The 25,236-nt window shown below is 41.4% G+C and overlaps 1 protein-coding gene and 1 long non-coding RNA gene across 3 annotated transcripts in view; one reads left to right on the top strand and one right to left on the bottom strand.

Moving 5' to 3' along the window:
* The window catches only part of gpr176 (G protein-coupled receptor 176), a 192,867-nt gene that overhangs the window by 59,824 nt on the left and 107,807 nt on the right, over positions 1-25,236 (bottom strand). The window contains exon 1 of one of the 2 annotated variants that reach the window (XM_059955470.1): positions 173-1,098. The exons of the other annotated variant lie outside the window; for it this stretch is intronic. Within the exon in view, the coding sequence (XP_059811453.1) occupies positions 173-419 (247 nt within the window). The 5' untranslated portion in view covers positions 420-1,098. Of the gene's footprint in view, positions 1-172; positions 1,099-25,236 lie in introns of those variants that run through there. 2 annotated transcript variants of the gene reach the window in all.
* Positions 10-16,614, top strand: LOC132384363 (uncharacterized). The gene is made up of 3 exons (XR_009508864.1): positions 10-224; positions 4,912-4,956; positions 10,402-16,614. It is a non-coding gene; the product is annotated as an uncharacterized LOC132384363 (long non-coding RNA).

Raw genomic sequence — 25,236 nt, 5'->3', positions numbered from 1 at the left:
ATACATACCAAGCTTTGGGACCCAGTGTCAGTTCAGTGAAGCAGCCGCTGTGGTACCGCACCAGTAACCCAACCACAATGAGTGTGCCAGATGAGCAGGACGTGCCTGAGCTCCGAGTCTGACCGAGAGGCGGTATAACTCGCACTCACCCGCGGATGCTACGGGCACTTACCCAGCACGGAGCCGATAAATATAAGGATCTGCGCCGAGGTGGTGAAGTCTCGGTAGGTGTCCTCTTCGCCGTACTGCAGCAGGCTGCCGAAGGGATGGCGCCCGCCCGTGGTCCCGTTATCAGTTGCCCGGGCGCTGCTCACGTTGCTCTGCTCGTCTGACCCACCGCCCGAGCCCCAGTCGACGCTCCAGCTCGGAGTGGAGCTTGCGTTGGGTTCCATGGTCCTCACAGGCTGCCGATGCGACATGCTAAACTTCACCCCCACCCCAGCATCTTGGAGGGAGATCTTTTTTAAAAAAAAATCTCCCCTCCCCGGTAGTACCAGGAAGAGAAAAAGAAATTCAAATCCCGGCCACGGTGACGATCAATCCGAGCCTCTTCATGTTCTCTCCTATCAACGTGCCTTTCCTCCCTTCATCCCCTCCCCCACTCCCCATCCCAAAAACAGGCTGTCGTGATCCTGGATACGATCCACAACACAACTGTACAGGCAGAGACATATTTCGTCAGAAATTGGTTGCTTAGAGACGATAATGAGTATGAGAAGAGAGGGAGGGAAAAATCTAATTTCTTCTCAGTGGCATCGCCTCCTTCCCCACCGACGACCACTACACGTTTCTTTCTGGAGATATGCCCGCTCCAGCCTCTCCAGGGGTCTCTGTTTCTTTCCCAGTGCCGAGGGGGCTCCCCGCAGCTTTCCCGCGGGCTCACCTGCCAAGCACAACACCGCAGATGTATCCAACTGCATGACTCCGCCAAGGCGTCAGCATCACACCAGCGACATTCTGTTTAAATGCAGAGTTAGCTTTAAGCAAACCGTGGATAATTTAAATTAATTACGTTCGGAAAACAATGACAATTCTTTCTCAATGCAGAACAGTCCCTGTGCACTAAAAGAAGCGCCTTACTGCATCGACTTTCTTCATTTTTTTTCCTAACAGCCAGGGAGAGTAAACGATGGATTGCACAGCATCTACTGCAGGCTACCCCCTAAATATAATTTAGTTTAAATAATAAACACTGCACATCTTAGCTCTGAGTGCAGAAAATTACTGCCTTAAAGTACTTAGCAATTTGAAGATGGTTTTCAACAATATAAATTCTAAGCTGGTATCTAATTGTGGATTAAAATGTAACGTTTTTGTTAAGTTAGAAATAGAACAGTGTTTTTGCAACAATTCACTCCACATGTTATCAAGAAGCAGTGATATATTGCAAAATTGATGAACCTTAATAACATCTAGATAGTAGTGCTCCGGAACCAAATGTGACTCCAGCCAAGAATTTTCAATGTAGCCATATCATTGGCACCCACTATACATCGTTTTGAAACATTGCTGAAGAATGTAATTTGCATAAAGTATACTGAGAATCAATCAGCTAATTATACCACTGTGGGAATATACTCAAATATTTGCAAAATGAATAAAGTCGACATCAAAAGCCCCACATATTCACAATACCTTACTGACTTTGGGTTTTGCCAAAATGTTCCCAGCCTCACTACAGTTCTTGCACAAGCACACACACAAGAAGGAAGAAGACTGTTTTGTCAGCCGGACAGCATTTGGCAACTGTGGCAGAAAAGAGCATTTCTCTCTCAATTCTAGTCTCTCAGATCAGAAGGAATCTGTTTCATTCATTGAGACTTACATCCTGCAGGAAGGAAGAAGGTTGAGCTTTGTTAGCAGAAAGATCCCTTCGCTATCATGATCTCCTTAAAAAAGCCTTACAAGGGAGTGTGCTAGATCACAATAAATGTTGCTGCCAACAATGGTTTTCACAGATAATTGGAATGGAACAATGAATATTCAGAGAAAGCAGCAACTTGTGCTACAAACCGCAAAAGTTGAACAGGCTTGTATTAGATAGAGCCCGATAACACTTCTGTCATTTGAGTGTCAGACAATGGCACACTCACACAAAAAAACAAATCATACAATCAACTTCCTCGTGTTAGACTAGCTCAGTAAATATTCAATAGTAAATGTAATAGCTTCCTAATACATTGAGGCGCAGCAGAATCTATTCAAAAAGATGGAGGTTTATTTACATGACAATAGAGTGACTATAAGTCAAGTCTTAAAGTTACAATGCAACACAAATGTTTCAAGTCCTGATGAAGAGCCTCAGCTCAAACATCGACGGAACTCTTTTCCGTAGATGCTTTCTGGCCTGCTGAGTTCCTCCAGCATTTTGTACATGTCGCTCTGAGAGAGTAATGTGGTTGAGAAGCAGGCGCATATTGCTCTGCTATCCAATAGAATCACAACACAAAGCATGCATTAGATATTGATAAAACAATGTTTTCTATGCTTAATGGTGCATTATAATGGGCATTACAAAGGTTGCTTGTGTTCTTTAAAATCAGTCTGCTAAGTACAGAGCAGAAGTTAGGAAAGTTCACTAGCCACACTGATGAGTATAAAATATATGTAACAGTTCATAACTCAGGGATGAGGAATTCATTATATAAACAGTACAATTTCCAAATTGTTCTCTTTCCATATTGGTTCAGGAAGATTATTATTTTTACTAGATGGCTGACTTAATTGCAGTACTTTAAATGATGAAACCACCAGTCTTGCAAATATGAAATTGCAGCAGAGAAACAGCCCAGAGTGAAGAGTTTTTGGTCATTATGATGACCTGCCCACATGTTATCAATAGTCCAGTAACATACAGTATTCAATTCAATCCCTTGTACTTAACAAATGCTCTCCAGTTCAACTATTCCATGTGACTCCAAATTCCACATTCCGACCAACTTTAAATAATTTCATAGTGAATTTTTTTGGGGTTTTATTGATAACAGTTTACATTCATGGCTCAAGTTTTAGACTTGCCCTTCCTGGGAATGTTTTTTCATAATCTACCTCATCAAACTCTTTCATAAGTTACAAGCATGCATTGGTTCCGCTCTGAACTTTTTCTTTATACTAAGGAGCACCAACCTGTATAGTTTTTTTTCTTCTGGGAGTTAGAACAGAACATCTACTTAAATAGAAATCTTGAAAAACAATCTTCTTGATTACATTGAATTTTATTCTAGGCAGTGTAAGGCAAGTATTCAAAGTGGAAGCAAATTTGGTGTTTTTTTTTTGGTGGGGGTGTGGGTTACCAAGCAACTCTCCCTAACTTTGTGTCAACAGAATTGTATAACCTGATCTGTTTTATGTATTTATTTTATTTTATTTTGCAATACAGCATGCGAACAGGCCCTTCTGCTCAACAAACCCGGGCTGCTCAATTCCACCCTTGTAATGAATTAACCTACCAACCTGTATATATTTGGAATGTGGACGGAAACTAGAGCACCCAGAGAAAACCCATGCGGCTGTGGGGAGAACATACAAACTCCTCATAGACAGCAGTGGAATTGAACCCATCTTGCTGGTGCTGTAATAGCATTACACCTACCGCTATGGTACAATGCCACCCTCTTTTTCTTTACTCTCTAGCTGCCAGTTTCTTTGAAAACTTTAATTTCTTCCTTTGGAGCTGTATTGTCCTTCATAAAAAGATTTTTTAAATAATGCAGTGATGTCATTTTTATATAGGTTTTTTGCAAGGAGATTGCCAGCTGCAGTGCATAAAGTATATAATGGGATAATGTAAACTTATAATATGAAGGAACAGAACATCTGCTTGGGAGTCCACATCTCACGCAACCTCTCATGGTCCCAGAACATACCCTTTGCAGTCAGGAAAGCGCATCAATATCTCAACTTTCTGAAGACAGCTGGACTATACACATTATACTCTCGACCTTCTACAAATGCCAAGCTGGAAGTATCCTAACACTGTGTGGTACAGAAACTGCATTGTGGTGGACAGTAGGGCCCTACATCAGGTAGTTAAAACCACCCAACGCATCACCGGCACTAGCCTACCCATCATCAAGGACGAACGCTCAGTGGCCACTTTATTAGATACATCTGTACATCTGCCAGTTAATGCAAATATCAAATGGCAACAACTTAATGCATTAAAACATACAGATATGGTCAAGAGGTTCATTTGTTGTTCAAATCAAAAGTCAGAATGGGGGGGGGGAATGTGATCCCACTGACTTTGACAATGCAATGATTGTTGGTTACAGACAGGGTGGTTTGAGTATCTCAGAAATTGCTGAACTGCTGGGATTTCCACACACAACAATCTGTAAAGTTTGCAGAAGCTGGTGCAAAAAACACAGATACATCCAGCGAGTGGCAGTTCCGTTGGCGAAAATGCCTTGTTAATGAGAGACGTCATGAGAGAATGGACAGACTGGTTGAAGCTGACACGAAGGTGATAGTAATTCAAGTAACCACATATTACAATTGTGGTATGCAGAAGAGCATTTCTGAACACACAACACAACAGACCTTGAAGCAGATGGGCCACAGCAGCAGAAGATCACAAACATACACTTAATGGCCTCTTGAATGTGTACAGAAGTTATCTTATAAAGTGGCCACTGAGTATATATAAGCCAATTGTACATCTGTATGGCCACATTCAAACAGTAACTTGTATGTTTATCAGATTGCTTTTTATTTATATCTATTCAGTTCATTATTTATGTTGCATTGGTTCCGGAATAACGATCATTTTATTCTCCTTTACACTCATAAACTGAAGAATGACAATAAACAACTTTGAATCTTGAAATGGGCGACCAACATTTCAGGTTGAGACCCTTTTTCAAGAATGGGTCTTGACGAAGCATCTCATTTGTCCATTTCACTCCATAGATGCTGCCTGGCCTGCTCAAATCTGGGAAATCAAGAGAATTTCATGTAAGTATTTAAACAATTATCATTACCATCACTTACTCTACTCTCTCATGGATGAGGTATCAGTATACCGAGTTAATTTCCCATGAAAACAAAGGAGAAAGGTGAAATACTCCAGTTATAGCCTGATACTATTTTACTATAGGTAGCTAATAATTTTAATCAGCATGAGACATGACAAAAAAACCTGTAATTGTAGGTGGTATATATTAACAAATTCACTCATTGTGATAAAATGTCAAACTATCATATATGCATTAATATTTATGCTTTTGTGTGAATATGGTACAGATTGAATTGTTGAAATACTTATGGTTATATTAACTATATGATCATTATCCTCAGTACTATGTGTGTAAATGTTGTGCACAGCTTTTCTGCCGCAGTTCCCACTTTATGTCACCGACTACACTTCAAGAGCACTTCATTGCCTAGGGTTAAGAAGGACACTGTGTCAATTGAATTCTACCTTTTCATCTGGTGCATTGCTATAATCATAACAATATTAAGTGCTCTGCTATCATGGGGGTTAAACCACATAATCCTTGGAAGCATGCACTGCAATTGCACTGTTTGATTAAGCATGCTCATTTGTCTGCAACCTGCTCAAGAAAATGGTTTCACCATTCACCTAGCACCATCTGCACTGCTCTTTCCCTGAACTACCTCAAATTGTTTTAAGCTAGTCTGCATTTCAAGGGCATGAATACCGTAGCTGGGGCTGTGGCTGCAATATAGATTAGAGGCACCACAACCACCTCACATTTTAGAATGCTGCACTCGAGATCTTGAAGTCAAGTCAAGACACTTTTATTGTCATTTTGACCATAACTGCTGGTACAGTACACAGTAAAAATGAGACAATGTTTTTCAGGACCATGGTGTTACATGACACAGTACAAAAACTAGACTGAACTACACAAAAAACAACTACACTAGACTACAGACCTACTCAGGACTGCATAAAGTGCACAAAACAGTGCAGGCATCACAATAAATAATAAACAGGACAATAGGGCAGTAAGGTGTCAGCCCAGGTTCTGGTTATTGAGTCTGATAGCTTGGGGGAAGTAACTGTTACATAGTCTGGTCGTGAGAGCCCGAATGCTTTGGTGCCTTTTCCCAGATGGCAGGAGGAAGAAGAGTTTGTATGAGGGGTGCGTGGGGTCCTTCATAATGCTGTTTGCTTTGCAGATGCAGCATGTAGTATAAATGTCTGTAATGGCGGGAAGAGAGACCCCGATGATCTTCTCAGCTGACCTCACTATTCGTTGCAGAGTCTTGCAATCCAAGATGGTGCAATTTCCAAACCAGGCAGTGATGCAGCTGCTCAGGATGCTCTCAATACAACCCCTGTAGAATGTGATGAGGATTGAGGGGGTGGGGGTGGGAGATGGACTTTCCTCAGCCTTCGCAGAAAGTAGAGATGCTGCTGGGCTTTCTTTGCTATTGAGTGGTGTTGAGGGACCAGGTGAGATTCTCTGCCAGATGAACACCAAGAAATTTGGTGCTCTTAACAATCTCTACCAAGGAGCTGTCAATGTTCAGCAGGGAGTGGTTGCTCCGTGCCCTCCTGAAGTCAACAACCATCTCTTTTGTTTTGTTCACATTCTGAGACAGGTTGTTGACTCTGCACCAGTCCATTAGCCACTGCACCTCCTCTCTGTAAGCTGACTCATCGTTCTTGCTGATGAGACCCACCACGGTCGTGTCATCGGCGAACTTGATGATATGGTTCGAGCTGTGTGTTGCAGCACAGTCGTGGGTCAGCAGAGTGAACAGCAGTGGACTGAGCACAGCCCTGGGGAGCCCCTGTGCTCAGTGTGATGGTGTTGGAGATGCTGCTTCTGATCCGGACTGACTGAGGTCTCCCAGTCAGGAAGTCTAGGATCCAGTTGCAGAGGGAGGTGTTCAGGCCCAGTAGGCTCAGCTTTCTAATCAGTTTCTGAGGAATGATTGTGTTGAATGCTGAACTGAAGTCTATGAACAGCATCCGAATGTATGTGTCTTTTTTGGTTAGGGCCAGGTGGAGGGTGATGGCAATGGCATCGTATGTTGAGCGGTTGGGACGGTACACAAACTGCAGGGGGTCCAGTGAGGGGGGCAGCAGGGTCTTGATATGCCTCATGAAGAGCCTCTCAAAACACTTCATGATGATGGATGTGAGTGCAACGGGACGGTAGTCAATTAGGCAGGACTCTCAGGACACTGAAGACTTCTTTGGCACGGGGATGATGGTGGCAGCCTTGAAGCATGTTGGAACAGTGACACTGCTCACGGAGATGTTGGAGAGTAATTTGAGTAAACAAAAGATATTCTATATTGTCGGTGGGGCAGAAAGCCCTCTAGATGCACCCCCAGAAGGTAATGGGAGAAGATAGCTTTCAATATCGGTAGTTAAGGACCCGGATTGAGCTCCAGAGGAAGTCTAATGACCTGAGATGGATCGTCATGCGCATAGTAAATTTTGCAGGGAACCTAAAAGTCAGTTATAAAACCTTCTACAAATATGCAAAAAGAAAAAGGTTGGTGGTCCGTAGTCAATAATGGGGGAATTTCACAACAGAGAATAGTAAAGTAGCAGAGTAATTCAATATTTGGATTGTCTTCACACAAGAGAAGGGAAGAAATCTTGCAGAATCTGATGAACGTGAGCAACTTAAGGAAATCAGTGAAGAAGAAGAAAACCCTTCGATTGGAGTCATGGGACGCCGTCATGCAGGCTTTGTTGTTTTTACAAGGCCGGGTTGCTCAACCCAGCACAGATGGAAAGCGTGCAGGGGAGCCAGCTGGATTTGAACTCGGGAGCCTTCACTCTGAAGTCCAGCGCTGATGCCACTACGCCACCAGCCAACTTTAGGAAATCAGTACTGGTAAGAAGACAGCACTGGAGAAAATAATGTGTATGAAATCGGATTGGCAGTAGGAGGTAGGAGATGGTAGTGGAAAGATTTGGTTCAAACTGGAGGCCTGTGACCAGTGGGCTACCCTAGAGATCAGTGCTGTGTCTTCTGGAGTTTGTCATCTAAATTAATGATTTGTTTGAAAATGTAAGTGGCATGGTTAAAAAGTCTATGAATGACACCAACATTGGTTGCGCACTGGACAGTGAAGAAGAGCTATAACAGAAACTAAATCAACTGAGGAGGTGAGCAAAGGAATGACAGATGGAATTCAAACAAGTGTAAAGTCATGCACTTTCCAGCACTTCCATCAAACTCATTCGTAAGGCCAGTGATGTTGTGGGGGTGGAACTGGACTCTCTGATGGTGGTGTCTGAAAAGAGGATGCTGTCCAAGTTGCATGCCATCTTGGACAATGACTCCCATCCACTCCATAATGTACTGGTTAAGCACAGGAGTCCATTCAGCCAGAGACTCATTCCACCGAGATGTAACACTGAGCGTCATAGGAAGTCATTCCTACCTGTGGCCATCAAACTTTAAAACTCCTCCCTCAGAGTGTCAGACACCCTGAGCCAATAGGCTGGTCCTGGACTTATTTCCACTTGGCATGATTAACTTATTTTATTTAATTATTTATGGTTTTATATTGCTGTATTTCTTCACTATTCTTGGTTGGTGCGGCTGTAACAAAACCCAATTTCCCTCGGGATCAATAAAGTATGTCTGTCTGTGTGTACACACAGGAATGGCAGGGAATGTTGTTGAACTGAGACAGCTTGGGGTACAAGTACCTAGTTCCCCAGAAGTGCCAACACAGTCGACTTTGTGCTGACAAAAGCAAGTGGCATGGCAAAGTCCTTGAGTACAAGACTTGGGATATCATGTTACAGTTGTGCAAAACGTTGGTTAGGCCAGACTTGGGAGAATTGCATGGGATTTGCTTGTCATGCTACAGGATAGATGGGATCAAGCTAGAGGGTGCTGCCTGGATTGGAGGTCAAGTTCAAAGGAAAGATTGTATAAGCTGGGTGAGAAGGCTGTGAGGTGATATGATAGAGCTGTATAACATTGTGAGAAGCATAAGTAGATAGATCACCAGAGCAACACACACACAAAATGCTGGAGGAACTCAGCAAGTCAGGTAGCATCTATGGAACTGAATAAACAGTTGACGTTTTGGGCCGAGAAGAAGGAGGAAGATGCCAGAATAAAAAAGTGGGGGGGAGAAGAAAGAGGCTATCTCGAAGGTGATAGGTGAAGCCGGGTCAGTGAGAAAGGTCAACGGCTGGAGAAGAAGGAATCTGATAGGAGAGGAGAGTGGACTATAGGAGAAAGGGAAGGTGGAGGGGAAGTAATAGGCAGGTGAGGAGAAGTAAAAGATTAGAGTGGGGAATAAAGGAAGGGTGGAGAAATTTGTTTAGCAGAAAATGAAATCGATATTCATGCCATCAGCTTGGAGGGTACCCAGATGTAATAGTCTGGCTGTCATTGTAATCATGTCTAAAATTAGAAGGCATAGTTTAAGGTGAGATAGAGGAGGTTTGAAGGGGACCATAGGGGTTAAATTTTACATAAAGAAGAGTATCTGGAGTGAGATGCCTGTGGTGGTGTTGGAGGCAGGAGCACTGACAGTATTTATGAAGCATCTGAAAAGCATTCGAATGATGTTTGACTTTAGAAACATCCAGTAAATGAACTGCCCATGACTAACACATGACTAAAGCTCTTTAGCAGCTTTCACGATTTGAATATTGCTTTAACATCAAAGGCATTCATTTAGCTCTCTCCCCTTTTTCCTTATCGTTGGACTGCGATCCAGATGGTGGAACCTATAATTACCTTTTGGTATTTAGTTGTGTGATCGCAAAGTGATACCCATCGCTATGGATCAAAATTAACTTGTTGTAACTCCTTACCGTGTAATGAGCAATAAATGTGAGTGGAAATTAGTACTCACAGCAGTTTAAAGATAAGAAAGTAATCATAATGATATCACTATAGCCAAAATGGTAGCAGAATAAAAATGATAGGATACCTTATTTCTGAATCGGCACTAAAAAAAATTGGAAGAATTCATGGATTAATATTGTTAACAGTGAGCTAATCAAGCTAAATTAACTGTACTTGTTCCCTATCCCTTTTCCATCCATTATTTCACAACCATAATCATGGACTTTTGAGTATCCATAGTAACATTTGTTTGATGAATTTGATTAAGTATCATTATTCACATCATTTCAGAACTGAACACAATGATAGAAATTTTGAAGGTTGTTACCTCAAGTACAAGATCAAATCTAATTGTAAGTGGAAAAACATGTTCAAAGCATGTGCTTTGTAACATCTGGCATACTCCGCAGTTTTATTCTCTAATTATACAAGATATTGACAGAATGAACTTTATTTTAACAAAATGATTGATATTAATTTAGTCCAAAGCTTACAAGTCAGCCAAGGTTAAAAAAAATGTCAAAGGCAGAATTTAGTTTGTGCATTTTGAATCTAATGGATGAATTACTTCCCAATTAAATTTTTTTTTCAGCAAAATAACCTTGTTTAATATGGTGTTGTCCTTTTTGTCGATGAGACTACCTAATATATTAGAGGAATAGGAATGTTCCAACTCTGGGGACTTTGTACAACATGCTAACTCAACATGGTGTAACAGCCAAAAGATCATCTAACACCAGTCTACTGGATCCAACATTATCGAGAGAAAATCATCCCTCACCAAGCACTCGAGTTCTGAAGCTACAAGAAGACAAACCTTGTGTCAAATCCAACCAAAAAGTTGTTGATATCAACTCAGAATTAAGGGTTCACTCTAAAAAGAACTATTTGAAAATAACTATTAAGACTCAGCTTGAATTTTATTTGTACCATTTAATAAAATACATAATTTCAATGTTTCTTATTTATTGATGATCACCTTGTATGCTAGCAAAATTATTCCTTCCTGTAGCAATCTATCCTTTATTAACTTTATAACAGTTTAACATTGACTTTTAACTGAGATGCCATACTGCCTTCAGTTTAGCTATTAAATGTACCTTTGCTTTGTCTTTCGTGGCAAAGGTCATGGGGGTTTGGAGAGTGATATTGGATTAGTGTGGCCTGATTATGCACTTATCAATAACAGATATTATTTATGAAAAATTAATAAATATTTTAACATTTTTTAAAATGATCAACCACTTCCAGGGAGCTAGTTACATTTAATATATTAGTTATTTTAAACAAAGAAAACCTGATGACTAAACAAAAGAGAATCTGCAGTTGCTGGAAATCCAGAATGTTAGATGAACCCAGCAGGTCGGGCACTATCTATTGAGGGAATATACAGTTAATGTTTGGGGCTGAGACCCTTCATCAAGACTGGAAAGGAAGAGGGAAGAAGCCAGAATAACAGAGATAGAGTTTCTTTTGTCCTTCCCTACCACCCCATAAGCCTTCACATCCAGCACATTACTCTTTGTAACTTCTGCCATCTTTGGTGAGATCCTACCCCCCTCCCCCCAGCTCCCACTCGCCACTTTCCTCAGGGATTGCTCTCCACATGACTCCCTTGTCCACTTGTTCCTCCCCACTGATCCCTGCAAGCAAGTTAAGTGCTACACCTGGTCCTTCATCTCCTCCCTCACCACCATCAGAGCCCCAAACAATCCATCCATATGAGGCAACGCTTCATCTTCAAGTCGGCAGGGATGATCTACTGTATCTGGCGCTCCAGTGTGGCCTCCACTACACCAGTGAGACTTGACTTAGATTGGGAGACCACTTTATCAAACACCTTTGCTCTGTCCACCACAACAGGCAGAACTTCCTGGTAGCCACCCATTTTAATTCTACTTCCCATTCCCTTTCAACATGTCATTCAATGACCTCGTCTACAGCTACAATGTGGCCTCTGTCAGGCTGGAAGATGAACACTTCATAATCTGTCTCGGCAGCCTCCAGACTAAAACATGAACACCAATTCCACTAACTTCAGGTAATTTCTTCCCCCCATCCCCTTCTCTCCTTTCACATTACCCATTCTGGCTCTAGTCTTACCCTTTCTCTTTTCTCTTCACCTGCCCATCACCTCACTCTGGGACTGTTCCCCTTTCCCTTTCCTCCATGGTCCACTCTACTATCAGATTCCTTTTTCTTCAGCCCTTTGCCTTTTCTACCTATCACCCACCCTCACCTGGTCTCATCCATCACCTGCTTACTTATACTCCTCCCCTCATCTCCTTATTCTGGCTTCTTCCCCCTTCATTTTCAGTCCTGATGAATGATTTTGGCCTGGAACATTGACTGTTCATTCTCCTTCATAGATGCTGCCTGACCTGCTGAGTTCCTCCAGCATTTTTCCAACTGGTGGTTAAATCCCTTTTAATTTTAGAGCTTTGTAAAGGAGCAGATTAATTGCCTAAAAAAATTACTCATGCTAAAATGATCCCATAAAAGTCATCAATATAATGTGGAAATTATTCGGTGGGAGTTCAAGCAAACATAATTAAAAAATACAAAGCTCAAGATCTGTGCAGCTATCTGTTAAATTTTGAACATTTTCCATGGTCCATTTCCCAAACAGTGTAGCACTCTACCTAAATGTATTTTCAGTCAGTGCAGTCCCATTGCTTATTAGAGTGTAAGCTAGCTCCCTTAAGATGACAGCATGTTCATAGTCCTTCATTCTGATTGAACACAAACAATGGGTTATTTACACAACAGGAGCAATTGTGCACAATTAAATAGTGGCAGGTGTCACCAAAATGCCCAGTACCAATGTACTTTGTATTTCAGGTCCATGACATTAAGGAATCCATGAAAACTCTGCAAAGTGTGCAGAGGAAGGGTTTCAGGGAATGAGAATAATTTCAGATTCAGATAAACACATAAAGATAATGTAAACCATTCTGAGCATTCGCTCAATCTGAAGTATTGACGAGTATGATCAACGATTGAGAATGGAACTTGCAGAAATCATTGAAACGATCATTGAACAATCAGAAATGATTGCTCTGATTTCAGAGTGGACGAAAGAGAAATTGTCAGTGGTGTTACAGAGTGTAATTAAAGGCAAAGCACAACAGGTTTATGCAGCTTTAACTGCTGAGTAAGCGCTTGATTATGATATTGTGAAACTGCACATATTGAGTGCATATGAGTTGGTCCCAGAAGCTTATAGAGAAAGATTCAGAAATCTGTGGAGAAAACGTCTGTGGAGTTTGCCTACAATAAACCTGTGTGTTTTGAGAGATGGGTTTCCTCTAAAAATGTAAATGGGGACTATAATAAATTGAAAGAGCTGATTTTAATGGAAGAATTTAAAAGAAGCATTCCTGTTGAAGTAAGGACATACTAAATGAGAGAAACATTGATACATTGCAGGACTCTGCTAAATTAGCTGATGAGTATGTTTTAATTCATAACAATGAATTTTCTCAGGGTAGAACTTTTAAAAGGAAAAATAACAGAGACTCAAGGTAAATCAGAAATTAAATCAGAAGTTGGTGAGAAGGGTAAAGAGAAAGGAAAACCTGTGAAGGAAAGACAGTTTGGTCCCATTTGTAATTATTGTAAGAAACCTGGTCATGTAATAGCTAACTGTTCCCGATTGAAAAAGAAAGAGAAGGGAGCAGTCCCAGATGCTTGTGTGCAACATACTGAAACACCTGTAAAATCACAGGGTTTGATGAACACAAATGGGGTTTTGTTAGAGTCTGACCAAGTTAAAAGGGGATATGATCATTTTATAACTGAAGGGTTTGTATCCTTGGAAGAAGGATCTACTCCGGTGCCAATAAAAATCCTTAGGGATACTGGAGCTTCTCAATCACTGATGTTAGACAGTGTATTGAAGTTTAATGAAGAGTCTGATACTGGTGAGGTAAATTACATACGAGATGTTGGGAGTGCCCTTATGCCTGTATATTTACATAAAGTTAGTTGCAGGACTTGTTAAAGTAGGACTACAGCCTAGCTTACCTGTGAAGGATATTTCTTTATTGTTAGGTAATGACTTGGCAGGTAGACAAGTTTTTCCTGACGTGCATTTAACAATGGAGTCAGCGGAACCACAGACGAATTCTAACACAGATTCTTCCTGTGTTGTGACTAGAGCTATGGCTAAAAAGATTGATGCGCAGAATGAGGTTGTTACTCATGACTGTTCAACTCAGGATTCGAGTTTTGAGGACGTGCCAGAAACTTTACCTTCTTTGTTTGAACAAGATTCTTGGAGTAAGTCTGACCATGAAGATTTGACTCTGTCTCGGAAGGAGATGATAGCAGAGCAGAGTAGAAACCCTGAGATTATAAAATTAAAAGAACAAGCTAGTGAATTCAACAGGTAATGAAATTGAGTAGGATATTATTTTGAAAAAGGAGTGCTGATGAGGAAGTGGAGATCGCCTACAATTCCTGCAAGTGATGAATGGAATATTGTTTATCAGGTAGTTGTCCCTAAAGTTTATCAAAATGAGATTTTAACTTTAGCTCATAGTGTGCCCTTAGGTGGACATCAAGGGGTAAGGAAAACTGTGGACAAGATTTTAAAACATTTTTACTGGCCTGGTTTAAGAAAAGATGTGGCAATGTTTTGTAGAACATGTCATACTTGTCAAATTGTGGGTAAACCAAATCAAGTTACACCAGTGGCTCCATTACAACCTATTCCAGCATCTGGTGAGCCGTTTTCTAAAATTATTATAGATTGTGTAGGTCCATTACCAAAGACAAAAACTGGTTATCAGTACTTGTTGACTATCATGTGCACTGCGTCTAGGTTTCCAGAGGCAGTACCACTTAGGAATATAACAGCTAAAACTGTAACAAAGGAGCGTATAAAATTCTTTACTTATTTTGGGTTACCGAAGGAAATACAATCTGATCAAGGCAATAACTTTATTCTGGATTGTTTCAACAGATAGTTTATAAATTGGGAGCTAAGCAAATCACTTTGTCTGCATACCATCCAGAATCGCAAGGTGCCTTGGAGAGGTTTCATTCTACCCTCAAGAATATGATTAGGACGTATTGTGTGGAAAATGAAAGTGATTGGGATGAGGGTATAAAGTTTCAGTCCATTTGTATTTGTGCATAGAGTTAGAGGACCTTATTAAAAGAACAATGGATTAATAAAGAGGTACACATTAATTTGTTAGACTATGTTGTGAAATTCAAGGACAGATTACATAAAGCTGCTAGTTTAGCTAGGGAAAATTTAAAATTGGCTCAGGAGAAAATGAAAACCTGGTATGATGAAGAAGCTAGGATGAGGAAGTTTAAACCTGAAGATAAAGTGCTGATTCTTTTCTCAGTGCAAACGAATCTTTTACAAGCTAGATTTCATGGTCCTTATGAAATTGTGTCTAAAATCAATGAGGTGGATTAAGTGATTAAAATCTCCAGATCATAGAAGGCCAACACAACTTTGCCAAATAAATATGATTAAACCATATTATGAGAAACAGTCTGCTACTATGACTGTTGTGGTCAATGATAATGAGTTTGATCTCACTAGAGACATAATGGATAATTCATTTGAAACTCATTCTGAACCCCACATTGTTTCTGCCAGGTTACCAAACTCAACCATTCTGGAAAAGATTGATGAGAAATTAGCACATTTACAACCAGAGCAGAAACAATAAATAAAATAATTAATTTTTAAATATAAGGATTTGTTTCCAGATGTTCCTAGAAGAACTACCATAGCTTCACATGCTGTAGATGTTGGAGATGCCAAATCCATTAAACAACATCCATATAGGATGAACATGGAAAAATGTGAACTTGCTGAGAAAGAAATTAAATATATGCTAGAGAATAATATTATTAGACCTTCTAACTCAAATTGGAGTTCACCTTGAGTTATGGTGCCAAAACCAGACAGTAGTATTAAGTGTTGTATGGACTATAGGAAGGTGAATGCTGTAACGAAAACAGACGCATATCCAATTCCTAGAGTAGATGATTGTGTAGATAAAGTGGGAAAAGCAAAGTTCCTTACAAAGATTGATTTATTGAAAGGGTATTGGTGTGCTCCATTAACAGATAGAGATATCTGCATTTGTAACTCCATCTGGATTATATGAATATTATGTTCTTCCATTTGGGATGAAGAATGCCCCAGGTACTTTCCAGAGGATGATTAACTCTGTGATTCAGGGATTGAAAGATACGGATGCTTATACTGACGGTTTAGTGGCAGGAAATGATATTTGGGAATTACACCTTATTGCGGTGGAAAAATTGTTTGAAAGGCTTTCCAAAGCTAACTTAACTATTAGTTTAGCTAAAAGTGAATTTGGACATGCCACTGTGACTTACCTTGGTAATGTTGTGGGTCAAGGTAAAGTAGCTCCTGTTCAGGCAAAAGTTTGGGCAATTTTAGAGATTCCCACTCCAACGGGGAAAAAAACTCTCAGAAGATTTTTGGGAATGGTAGGATATTGTCAAAAATTTTGTAAGAATTTTTCTAATGTGGCCCTTCCATTAACTAACCTCTTGAAGAAGAATGAGAAGTTGGTGTGGACAGTGCCTTGTCAAGAAGCATTTGGGAAATTGAAAACTATGATATGTCAACACTTTGTGCTCAAGGCACCTGACTTTGAAAAACCTTTTTCATTAGCTGTAGATGCTAGCGATGAGGCTGCAGGAGCAGTATTAACGCAAAGGAATGAGGGTGATGAGGCTGATCATCCAGTGGCTTACTTTTCTAAGAAATTTAATAAGCATCAAAGGAACTATTCGACAATAGAGAAGGAATTGTTGTCTCTTGTTTTAGCCTTAGAAAATTTTGATTTGTATGTTGGTACAACTCAAAAACCATTATGGTTTACACTGATCCGTTAGTGTTTCTTAGTAAGATGAAAAACAAAAACAGAAGGCTGTTAAATTGATGTTACAAGAGTACAATATTTTAATAACTCATATTAAAGGTAAAGATAATGTGGTTGCTGATTGTCTATCTCGATGTTGAATGTACAATGTAATTTTTTTTATGGAGTGTTATTTTAACATTTGTAACACTCCTGTGTAATAATCTGTAAGCTGATGAATTATAATACTATGTATACTGTGAAAGTTGCAAATTTTATACATTTGTTGCTCGTTTCTCTTGTAAATAATTGTTAAAATTTTGTTCTTGGCAGACCAATTTCTTTTTTGGAGGGAGGTGTTACGTACCCATGGGTGTCTTGTACCTGTCACAAGACCATGATGTATTTGAAGTTATGCTGGACATGAGGTAATGGTCTTGTGATTGGGGAGTGACATCATTTTCCCCCCAGTGAGAGGTCATGTGATGGTTTTTTCCAACCGGGTGCAAAAGGAGAACCCCACCCTGTGACGTGGGCAGTTCATGGCTGAATTTGCTACTGACTCCATGCTGCTGCGTTTTCCGATATTATGATGCAGTTTCTTATAAAAGTGTTTTATTTTCTGCCTTAATTCTCAAAGGTTATTGCCAGCAGTTTTGCTATATTACTGCCAGTAAAGTCAGTGGAGAGTGAAGATTCATCAGAGTTCAGACATACTGAAGGATTTGGAAAGTTAATGTCGACGATGAAACAGATTCGACCTTTGTTTAATCTTCGCATGAGGAAGTAGTAACTTGTGTCCGTGATAGTTCCTGTTTTGCCAATAAAAAAGAGCAGTGAGTTGGATACAAAGTTTCACCAAAGAAAGGTCAGTGCCTTTTAAGCCGTTTATTTCCTTCGATCATAAATCCTCCAGGAAAAGCACACTGCTGCTGGGATCAGCGGTAATGCAACGAAAGAGAATTTAACACCTTTCAAGAAGTCTCTCCTTTTAACTGACTGTGTAAAACTTTGGACCTTCGCATTAAGAACTGTTTTCACATTACTGCTTTAAGAACTGTTTTCACATTACTGCTTTAAGAACTGTTTTCACATTACCGCTTTAAGAACTGTTTTCACATTACTGCTTTAAGAACTGTTCAAGCTGCTGCACAGCAGCTGATTTCCGGTTAGGTTAGTCATTTGTTTACTTCCGGTTTTTTTTTAGCAGTGTTTAACAAGTGCTTATTTGTTATAAAAAACCTGCCTCAATTATATATTCATTGTTGCTGATTTGTAACAGTAGAAGGAGATGAGTTATACAGCTCTCATTACATGCACGTGGAATTCAACTCTGAGTGATTATGCAGAAAGTTTGAAGTTAATAACTCATCGGGGTGATTGATGTTCATGGCCTAAGGTAGAAGGAGATGAGTTATTAACTTCAAACTTTCTGCATAATCACTCAAAGAGTTGACCTGCATGTGCATGTAACGAGAGCTGTATAACTCATCTCCTTCTACTTTAGGCCACGAACTTATCAAGCACCCATCTGTGGATACTTTCTGGAGGTCCAAGATCTGTATGTTCTATGACTGCTGGACTAAGTGTGTAAATGTAGGGGGGACTATGTTGAAAAATAAATGTGCTAGGTTTTCTAAAATAGACTCCTTCTATCTTAGGTCATGAACATATCAATCACCCCTCCTATGTTGGAAATATGTTGTTTTGTAGCAGCAGTACAGTGAAAGAAATAAAAAATTATTATTTTTAGACATCACCTTTGCCTCATCTAATCTGCTGCTATTTATCCCCCTGCCTCCATCCTTCTCGGTAATATAAGTCATCCAAATCTCTGACCCTGATTTTCCAATTTACGTCATCCCATTTGCTTATCACCCTTATTTTGTTGATCTACTTTTGTTCATGATTAAACCAAACTTCTCATTTTCAAAAGTCTCCTAGGTGTTGCCATCCCCATCTCAGCTATTTCCCCCAGCTAAACTCATCTTCAGAAATACCTACCTTCTTCCAATCCTGGCCTCTTGTGCACCCCTGAATTTAATTGTTCAGCTTGGAGTTATCATGCCTTCAAGCTGCCAAAGCTCTGGAATTTACTCCCTTAAATTCTCCAAATCTTTATTTCCCTTATCTTGCTTGAGTCACTCCTGCCCTAATATTTGGTTCAATTTTGAATTTTGATAACCTGCCATAAAGAAAACAAGGACAGATACACTACGGCCACAGGCAAGGTTATTTTTGAATTAAAAACAGGAAATCTCAACTGTACTGGGCAGTTTATTGGAGGGAGAAATAGAGTTTCTGGATTCACCTGTCGCCTGCCAACTTGTACTCCTCCACTTACCTCCCTCCCCCCTCCTTCTCACTGTGGCATCAGCCCACTTCATTTTCAGTACCAATGAAAGGTTGACTGTTCATTTCCCTCCATAGATGCTTCCTGACCAGCTGAGTTCTTCCAGCATTTTGTATGTGTAACCTTTCAGTTCAATTGCTGTTCCTCAAAACAGCATGTGGTTAGAACAAGATGAAAAGAAGGTAGGGAAAGCAAGATCAAATTCCAGGTTTTTGGTATATGAACCTTCCATGGGAAACTTTGCCAAGTACCTTACTATAATCCACATACTGTACAACTGCTCTGCCTTCATCAATTTTTTTAGTTATTTCCTCGAAAAAGTCAAAGAGGCTTCTGAGGCAACAACATGTTCCTCACAAAGCCATGCGGACTAGCACAAGACTATGCTTCTCTTATTGCTTATAAATGTTGTCCCTAAGAACCTCCTTTATTAGTTCATCCACCACTGATTTAAGACGCACTGGTCTATAATTTTGACAAGGCACATAATAATGATGATGGTCTATAATTTCTAAAATTACCCCTATTACCTTTCTTGAACAAAGAAACACCATTATGCCATCAGAAAAGAATAAGTGGATGAATTTTCATTCTCTGGAGTTTAGAATGCAAATTAAATCCATCTGTGTTAAACTTGATTCTATTTTCTTGTGACAGCCCATTATAATTTAAACGTTTTCCTTTTGTCGTGTGACTAAAGCTCAACACATTAAACAGGTAGCCTAATCACAAACAAGATGCCGCAATTGAAGCAATACACACAAAATGCTGGATGAACTCAGCAGGCCAGGCGGCAACCATGGAAAAGAGTAAAGAGTCGAGGTTTCAAGCTGAAGCAGGTAACCTGGTTAGAGTACTGGGTAATTTGAATACAGTGTTTGGTGTTTACCGATGTGACTTCGCACTGCAGCAGCATTTCTGTTGTCTGCTATTGATCACTTTCCTAAGGAGTTTATTTATTCAGAAATTCTTGAGTCATGGGATCCATGGAAACTTGGCTGCGTGGATATCTGATTTGGCTTGCCCACAGAAAGCAGAAGGCGGCAGTAGATGGAATGCGTTCCACCTGGAAGTCAGTGACTAGTGGTGTTCTGCAGGGATCTGTTCTGAGATCCCTGCTCGTTGTGATTTTTATAAATGATTTGGATGAGGAAGTGGCTTAGTAAGCTTGCAGAAGGCTGGTGGAGTTGTGGGCAGTGCAGGGCCGTGTCATACACTACAATTGGACATACAGGATACAGTGCTGAGCTGAGAACTGGCAGATTGAGTTCAACCTGGAAAAGTGTAAAGTGATACACTATGGAAGATCAAATTTGAAGGCAGAGTACAAGGTTAATGACAGGATTCTCAGCAGTACAGGGATGTTGGCTCCAAGTCCATCATTGATCATTCAAATTTGCTATGAAAGTTGACAGGATGGTTGAGAAGGCATATTGTGGGTTGACCTTTATTTTTGACAAGTGACCTAGACGAGGATGGGTAGGACCAAGTGCTGGAGTATCAAAGACTAGAATTGAGGCATGATACAAGACTGACAGGATTGTAAACTAGATGCAAGTCCAAAGTCGGGCTGACGATTGAGCACTGAACCTCAGTTCAGGTGCTCTTTAAATATTAGAATCTTGGCACCAAAAGACGGCCACGAATTAGTGGGGCGGGACTGATTATTAAAAGGGGCCACACCAGCTATCCATATTCTGGCGAGCTAGAGTATCTAAACTCTGGGGACTAGCACAGTCAGGTGTGTGTCATAACAGGACCCCTACTCCTACAGTTGACTCCTGACAGCTCTGGCTGCACAGAGAGACAATGATAGTGGGTCTTGGATGAGCATTGCATCCAAGAAGTCCCTTTCCAGAACCCAGCACTGTTCCTTGGGTCCAAATCCTTCTCAGTTCATGAGGAATTACCCAAAACCCTAAACAGTTTGAGCATCCAGAATTCTTTTTACAGTGAAGATCTGTTACCCACCAACAAACTCGGGTGGCAGCGGGACTGATGGTGGCGAGGCTAAAAGACTGATGTTTACAGGTTTTAATTTGGAAATGTGGAAGGTGGAATTGACCTTGAGGGTCTTGGGGAGCTGACGAGCCTGAGGCGACCCAGGGGGTTACATTGTGGGGGTTCGTCTTGGGGAGCTGTAAGGCGTTAGCCACTGGGTTTACTTTCCTGAGGACCTTGAAGGGTCCAATGAACTTGGGTGCCAACCTCCTGAACTCCACCTGGAGAGGCAAATCCTGGGTAGATAGCCAGAACTGTTACCCAGTCTGCAAAGCTGGTTCCTGTCTTCTCTTGCAGCTAGCCTTCATTTCACCGTCAGGCTAGGTCTTCAGCTGCAGGAACCCCAACCTCAAGGAGGAATGGCAGAGAATACCCAAACTGGCATCCGAGCAGTGATCCCCTGTGTGCAGAATGCCATAAAGTATTGTGGCAACCTTTACCCGAATCAGATGGTCACACCACTTGCCTGGTCTTTCTGAGGCCAGACACATTAGGGTTCATTCCATGTCCTAGCTCACCCACTCTGTCTGGCAGCCGGACTGTCGGTGAAACTCAGAGGAAAAACTTACTGTTGCCCCAGTCAGTGTACAGAATGCCCTCCAAAAACAAGACGCAAATCGAGGACCACAGTCTGACAAGATTTCATCTGGATCCTGAAGACCTGCTGCAGGACAATTTTGGCTGTCTCTGCAGCAAATGGTAGTTTGTTCAATCCAATGAGTTTTTAGGTCCTCAAAAATAATCTACAAATACCATGATGACGGTCTTCCCCTTGGAAACTGGAAGACCCGTGACAAAGTCCATGGAGAGGTGCACTTATGGTCTGTCTGGAACAGGTGAAGGAGCCCTTGAGGTTTGGTGCGGGGCTCCTTGCTCTGGACACACACCTCCCATGCCTGCTCGTATTGTAGGACCTCCCTTCCTGGCCACCTGTATCTTCTCTCGATGAACTTGAGGGCCCTGGCCATCCCTGGGTGAGCAGTCATTCTTGTTGCATGTCCCCATTGAATTACCTGAGGCCTGATGGAACTTGGGATGAACAGATAACCAAGAGGATCGTTTTTGGGAATCTCCCCTTGCGCCTGGGCCTTGCGAACAAGTGCGTTGATGCTCCGACGAATTGGCGCTATTACCTTACTTTGGGGAAAAATGATGGCAGGTTGCCACTCTCTTTTGGTTTTGTCAGACTGACGGGACATGATATCTGGTTTCTGATTCTTTAACGCTGGTCGATAGGTCAGGATGAAACTGAAGTGTTTAAATAAAAGAGACCACCTGGCCTGCCTGGAATTCAGTCTTTTAGCCTTCTGAACATAAGCCAGCTTCTTGTGGTCTTGGCCCGCTCAAGCTATTCCTCCAAAGCCAGCCTGACCGCGAGCAGCTCTCTATTGCCAATGTTGTAGTGCACCGCTACAGCGGTTAGCCGCCTGGAGAAGGATGAACATGAATGCAGTTTATTGTCCAAAGGTGTCTGTTGAGACAACACTGCACCCACTCTGATGTCTGAGGTGTCCAACTCTACGATGAAGAGAAGTTAGGTGAAACCTAACCTGGGTTAGGAGATACCAAACTGGGAGCTGTTATAAACCATTGCTTGAGCACTACGAAAGCAGCCTCCACATCAGTAGTCCAAACCAAAGGGCCCATTGATCTCTTAGTTAGTGCTGTCAGTGGAGTCACAACTGAGTTGAAATTCCTGATGGACTTTCTGTAAAAGTTGGCAAATCCCAGGAATCATTGGCCTTGTTCCATATTGGTTGGTTGTGGCCAGTCTCTGATTGTCTGCGTCTTAGTAGGGTCCATCTTGAGACTGCCATTAGAGATGATAAAACCCAAAAATGAAATGGTGTTTTTGTGAAAATCGGATTTCTCCAGCTTGACATAAAGTCTGTGATCTAGAAGCCTCTTTAAGATATCTCTGACGAGGACTTTGAGAAGATTTGGATATTATCCCAGTAGACAAAGGAAGGCATACTTATGGAGAGCATCTGGATCACGTCATTTATAAAGCCCTTAAAAACTGCTCTCACGTTCTCAAGGCCAAAGGGCACGATCAGGTACTCATAGTTCCTTGTTGGTGTGTTGAATGCAGTTTTCCACTCATTGCCCTCCTTTATGCGGACCAGATTGTACACACTCCGCAAGCTTCGAGAATACTCTTGCCCCTTGGAGAATCTCGGAAGCAGTGTTCATGAGTGGAAGGAGTTTAAGATTTTTGACTGTTATGCAATTTGGTCCTCTATAATCAATGCATGGCCGGAGGCTCCTGTCCTTTTTCTGTATGAAAAAGAAGCCTGCGTCAGCAGGTGAGATGGAAGACTGAAGAATCCCATGGCAAGTGCCCCCTTTCTGTCCTCTCTACAGCACTTCTCTCTAGGCCTGAGGTGCATATAATCAACCCCATGGAGGACAAGTACTAGGCAATAGATCTATTGTATAGTCGTAGGGTTGGTGAAGTGGAGGAATCGAGACCTTTCCCTTTTTGGAGACCTCTTACAAATTCATGTGGATGGAAGGGATTTTGACTGGTGGGTATTGCATCTGCCCCCAATTCCTCATCCAACTCCTCAGACAACGGCATCAAGACACTATAAATGTTCTTTGTGCTCTTGGGTCTAAGTTCCAAGGGTCTATTTTTAGGAATTTTTCCCTTAGATGGGACCTGATAACTGGATCCCTCAGGTGTGGACGCCAGAGCTCCAGACTGCACAGGCTCATCCTTGGCTTGCCCCTCTCCCTCTAGTTCCAGCGCATCCCCAACCAGACAGGGTTGCTACTCACAGCCCTGTTGGCTGGAGCTGGCTTGTCTGCCCTTGGAGGCAGGACTGGGTCTCCCAAAAGCTCCAGGTTACCCCCAACAAAAGTCTGCCTCCTCAACGGCCACTAGTCTCGGGAGAGTCCGGGGGTTGCAACACCAAGCTGTAAACATATCCACTTGATATGACTTGCTATGAGTGATCCTCCCTTCCTTCCATTATGCTGGGACAGGCAAGGGTGCCTGAGGATCAGTGGTATGTGAAGAGAATTAATGATACAGAAACAAATGTCCTCCACATGTCTGCTGCAGAATCTGCCCGGAACCTAGAGGTTGACCGTGCATGGTTATTGCAGGCATGGGCTGGCTCAACTCCTGCAGAGGTATGTTGAGGCAATGGGCAGTCCCCAAGTCCAGGAGATTACCAGCTGTGTTAGAGTCCACAAAGGCATTTACCTCTCATCAGTGCTTAGTCCAGGAGATCTCTGCCTTCAGTGTGTCACCAGAATCTGTAGAGTTGGGAGCAGTGGCTGCTACCATCACAGACTTCCTGACACTGCTCTCCAACTACTCTGATGCACCTTCATCAAATGGTCAAGGCTCGGTTTGCTCCGGTGGGGTGATGGAACGCCCTCCTCGTGGTATCCATGAATTCCTCCGATTCTGAGCAAACCTTCACGCTCCACTCCCAATGTGTGGTGGCCCATGCCAGGGCTCTCCCAGTCAGGAGAGAGATCATGAAAGCCACATTTCCGGGCTCCATAGGGCACTGGGACGGCTGGAGTTCAAACACTAATGAGCACTGAGTGAGAAAGCTAATAAATTGACGGCTCTATTTGGTATAATCCACCAATATATTCATGGTATTTCTCTATCAAACCAACATGTAATGCATTTGTTACATGATTGGCAGGAAGGGCTATTTTGTTGAAATGGAAAGATGCTTCTTCTCCTAATTTGATACAATGGTTTTCTCAGGTGATGCTATGTCTTAGTTTGGAAAAAATCAGAAGTCGAACTTTTGATCCTCAATTTGGTTTTGAGAAAAGGTGGTTTTCATTTGCCCGCTGATTTGAGTTAATTAATACGGTTTCCTTCCGATTTTTCTGTAAATAGATTTGAGTTGGCGGATTGATGTTTTTCTTCTATGGAAGCTTGTATGATGTATAGATCGGGGGTTGTGCTCCCAATGGGGGTTTTTCAACTTTTTTTTTAGTTAGTAGGGGTTCTTTTTTTTTCTTTTCAAAAAAATATTCTTAATACTTTATTTTTTCTTATTATTGATATATTGCTTAACTTTGTTAATCAGTTATTTGCTAATTTAATTCTTCATTGTACATGACATATTGACTTGATTACCTTAATGTTTTTTTTGTTGATCCTCAATAATAATTAATAAAAAAAGATTTTAAAAATGAAATGAGAAAGCCGCAGCAAGAGCCATGGTCACCAGCA

The sequence above is a fragment of the Hypanus sabinus genome, chromosome 2 (genome assembly GCF_030144855.1).
Source record: "Hypanus sabinus isolate sHypSab1 chromosome 2, sHypSab1.hap1, whole genome shotgun sequence".
Classification (NCBI taxonomy): Eukaryota; Metazoa; Chordata; class Chondrichthyes; order Myliobatiformes; family Dasyatidae; genus Hypanus; species Hypanus sabinus.
The sequence above is the reverse complement of the archived record's forward strand: the minus strand, read 5'-3'. Positions and strand labels throughout refer to the sequence as shown.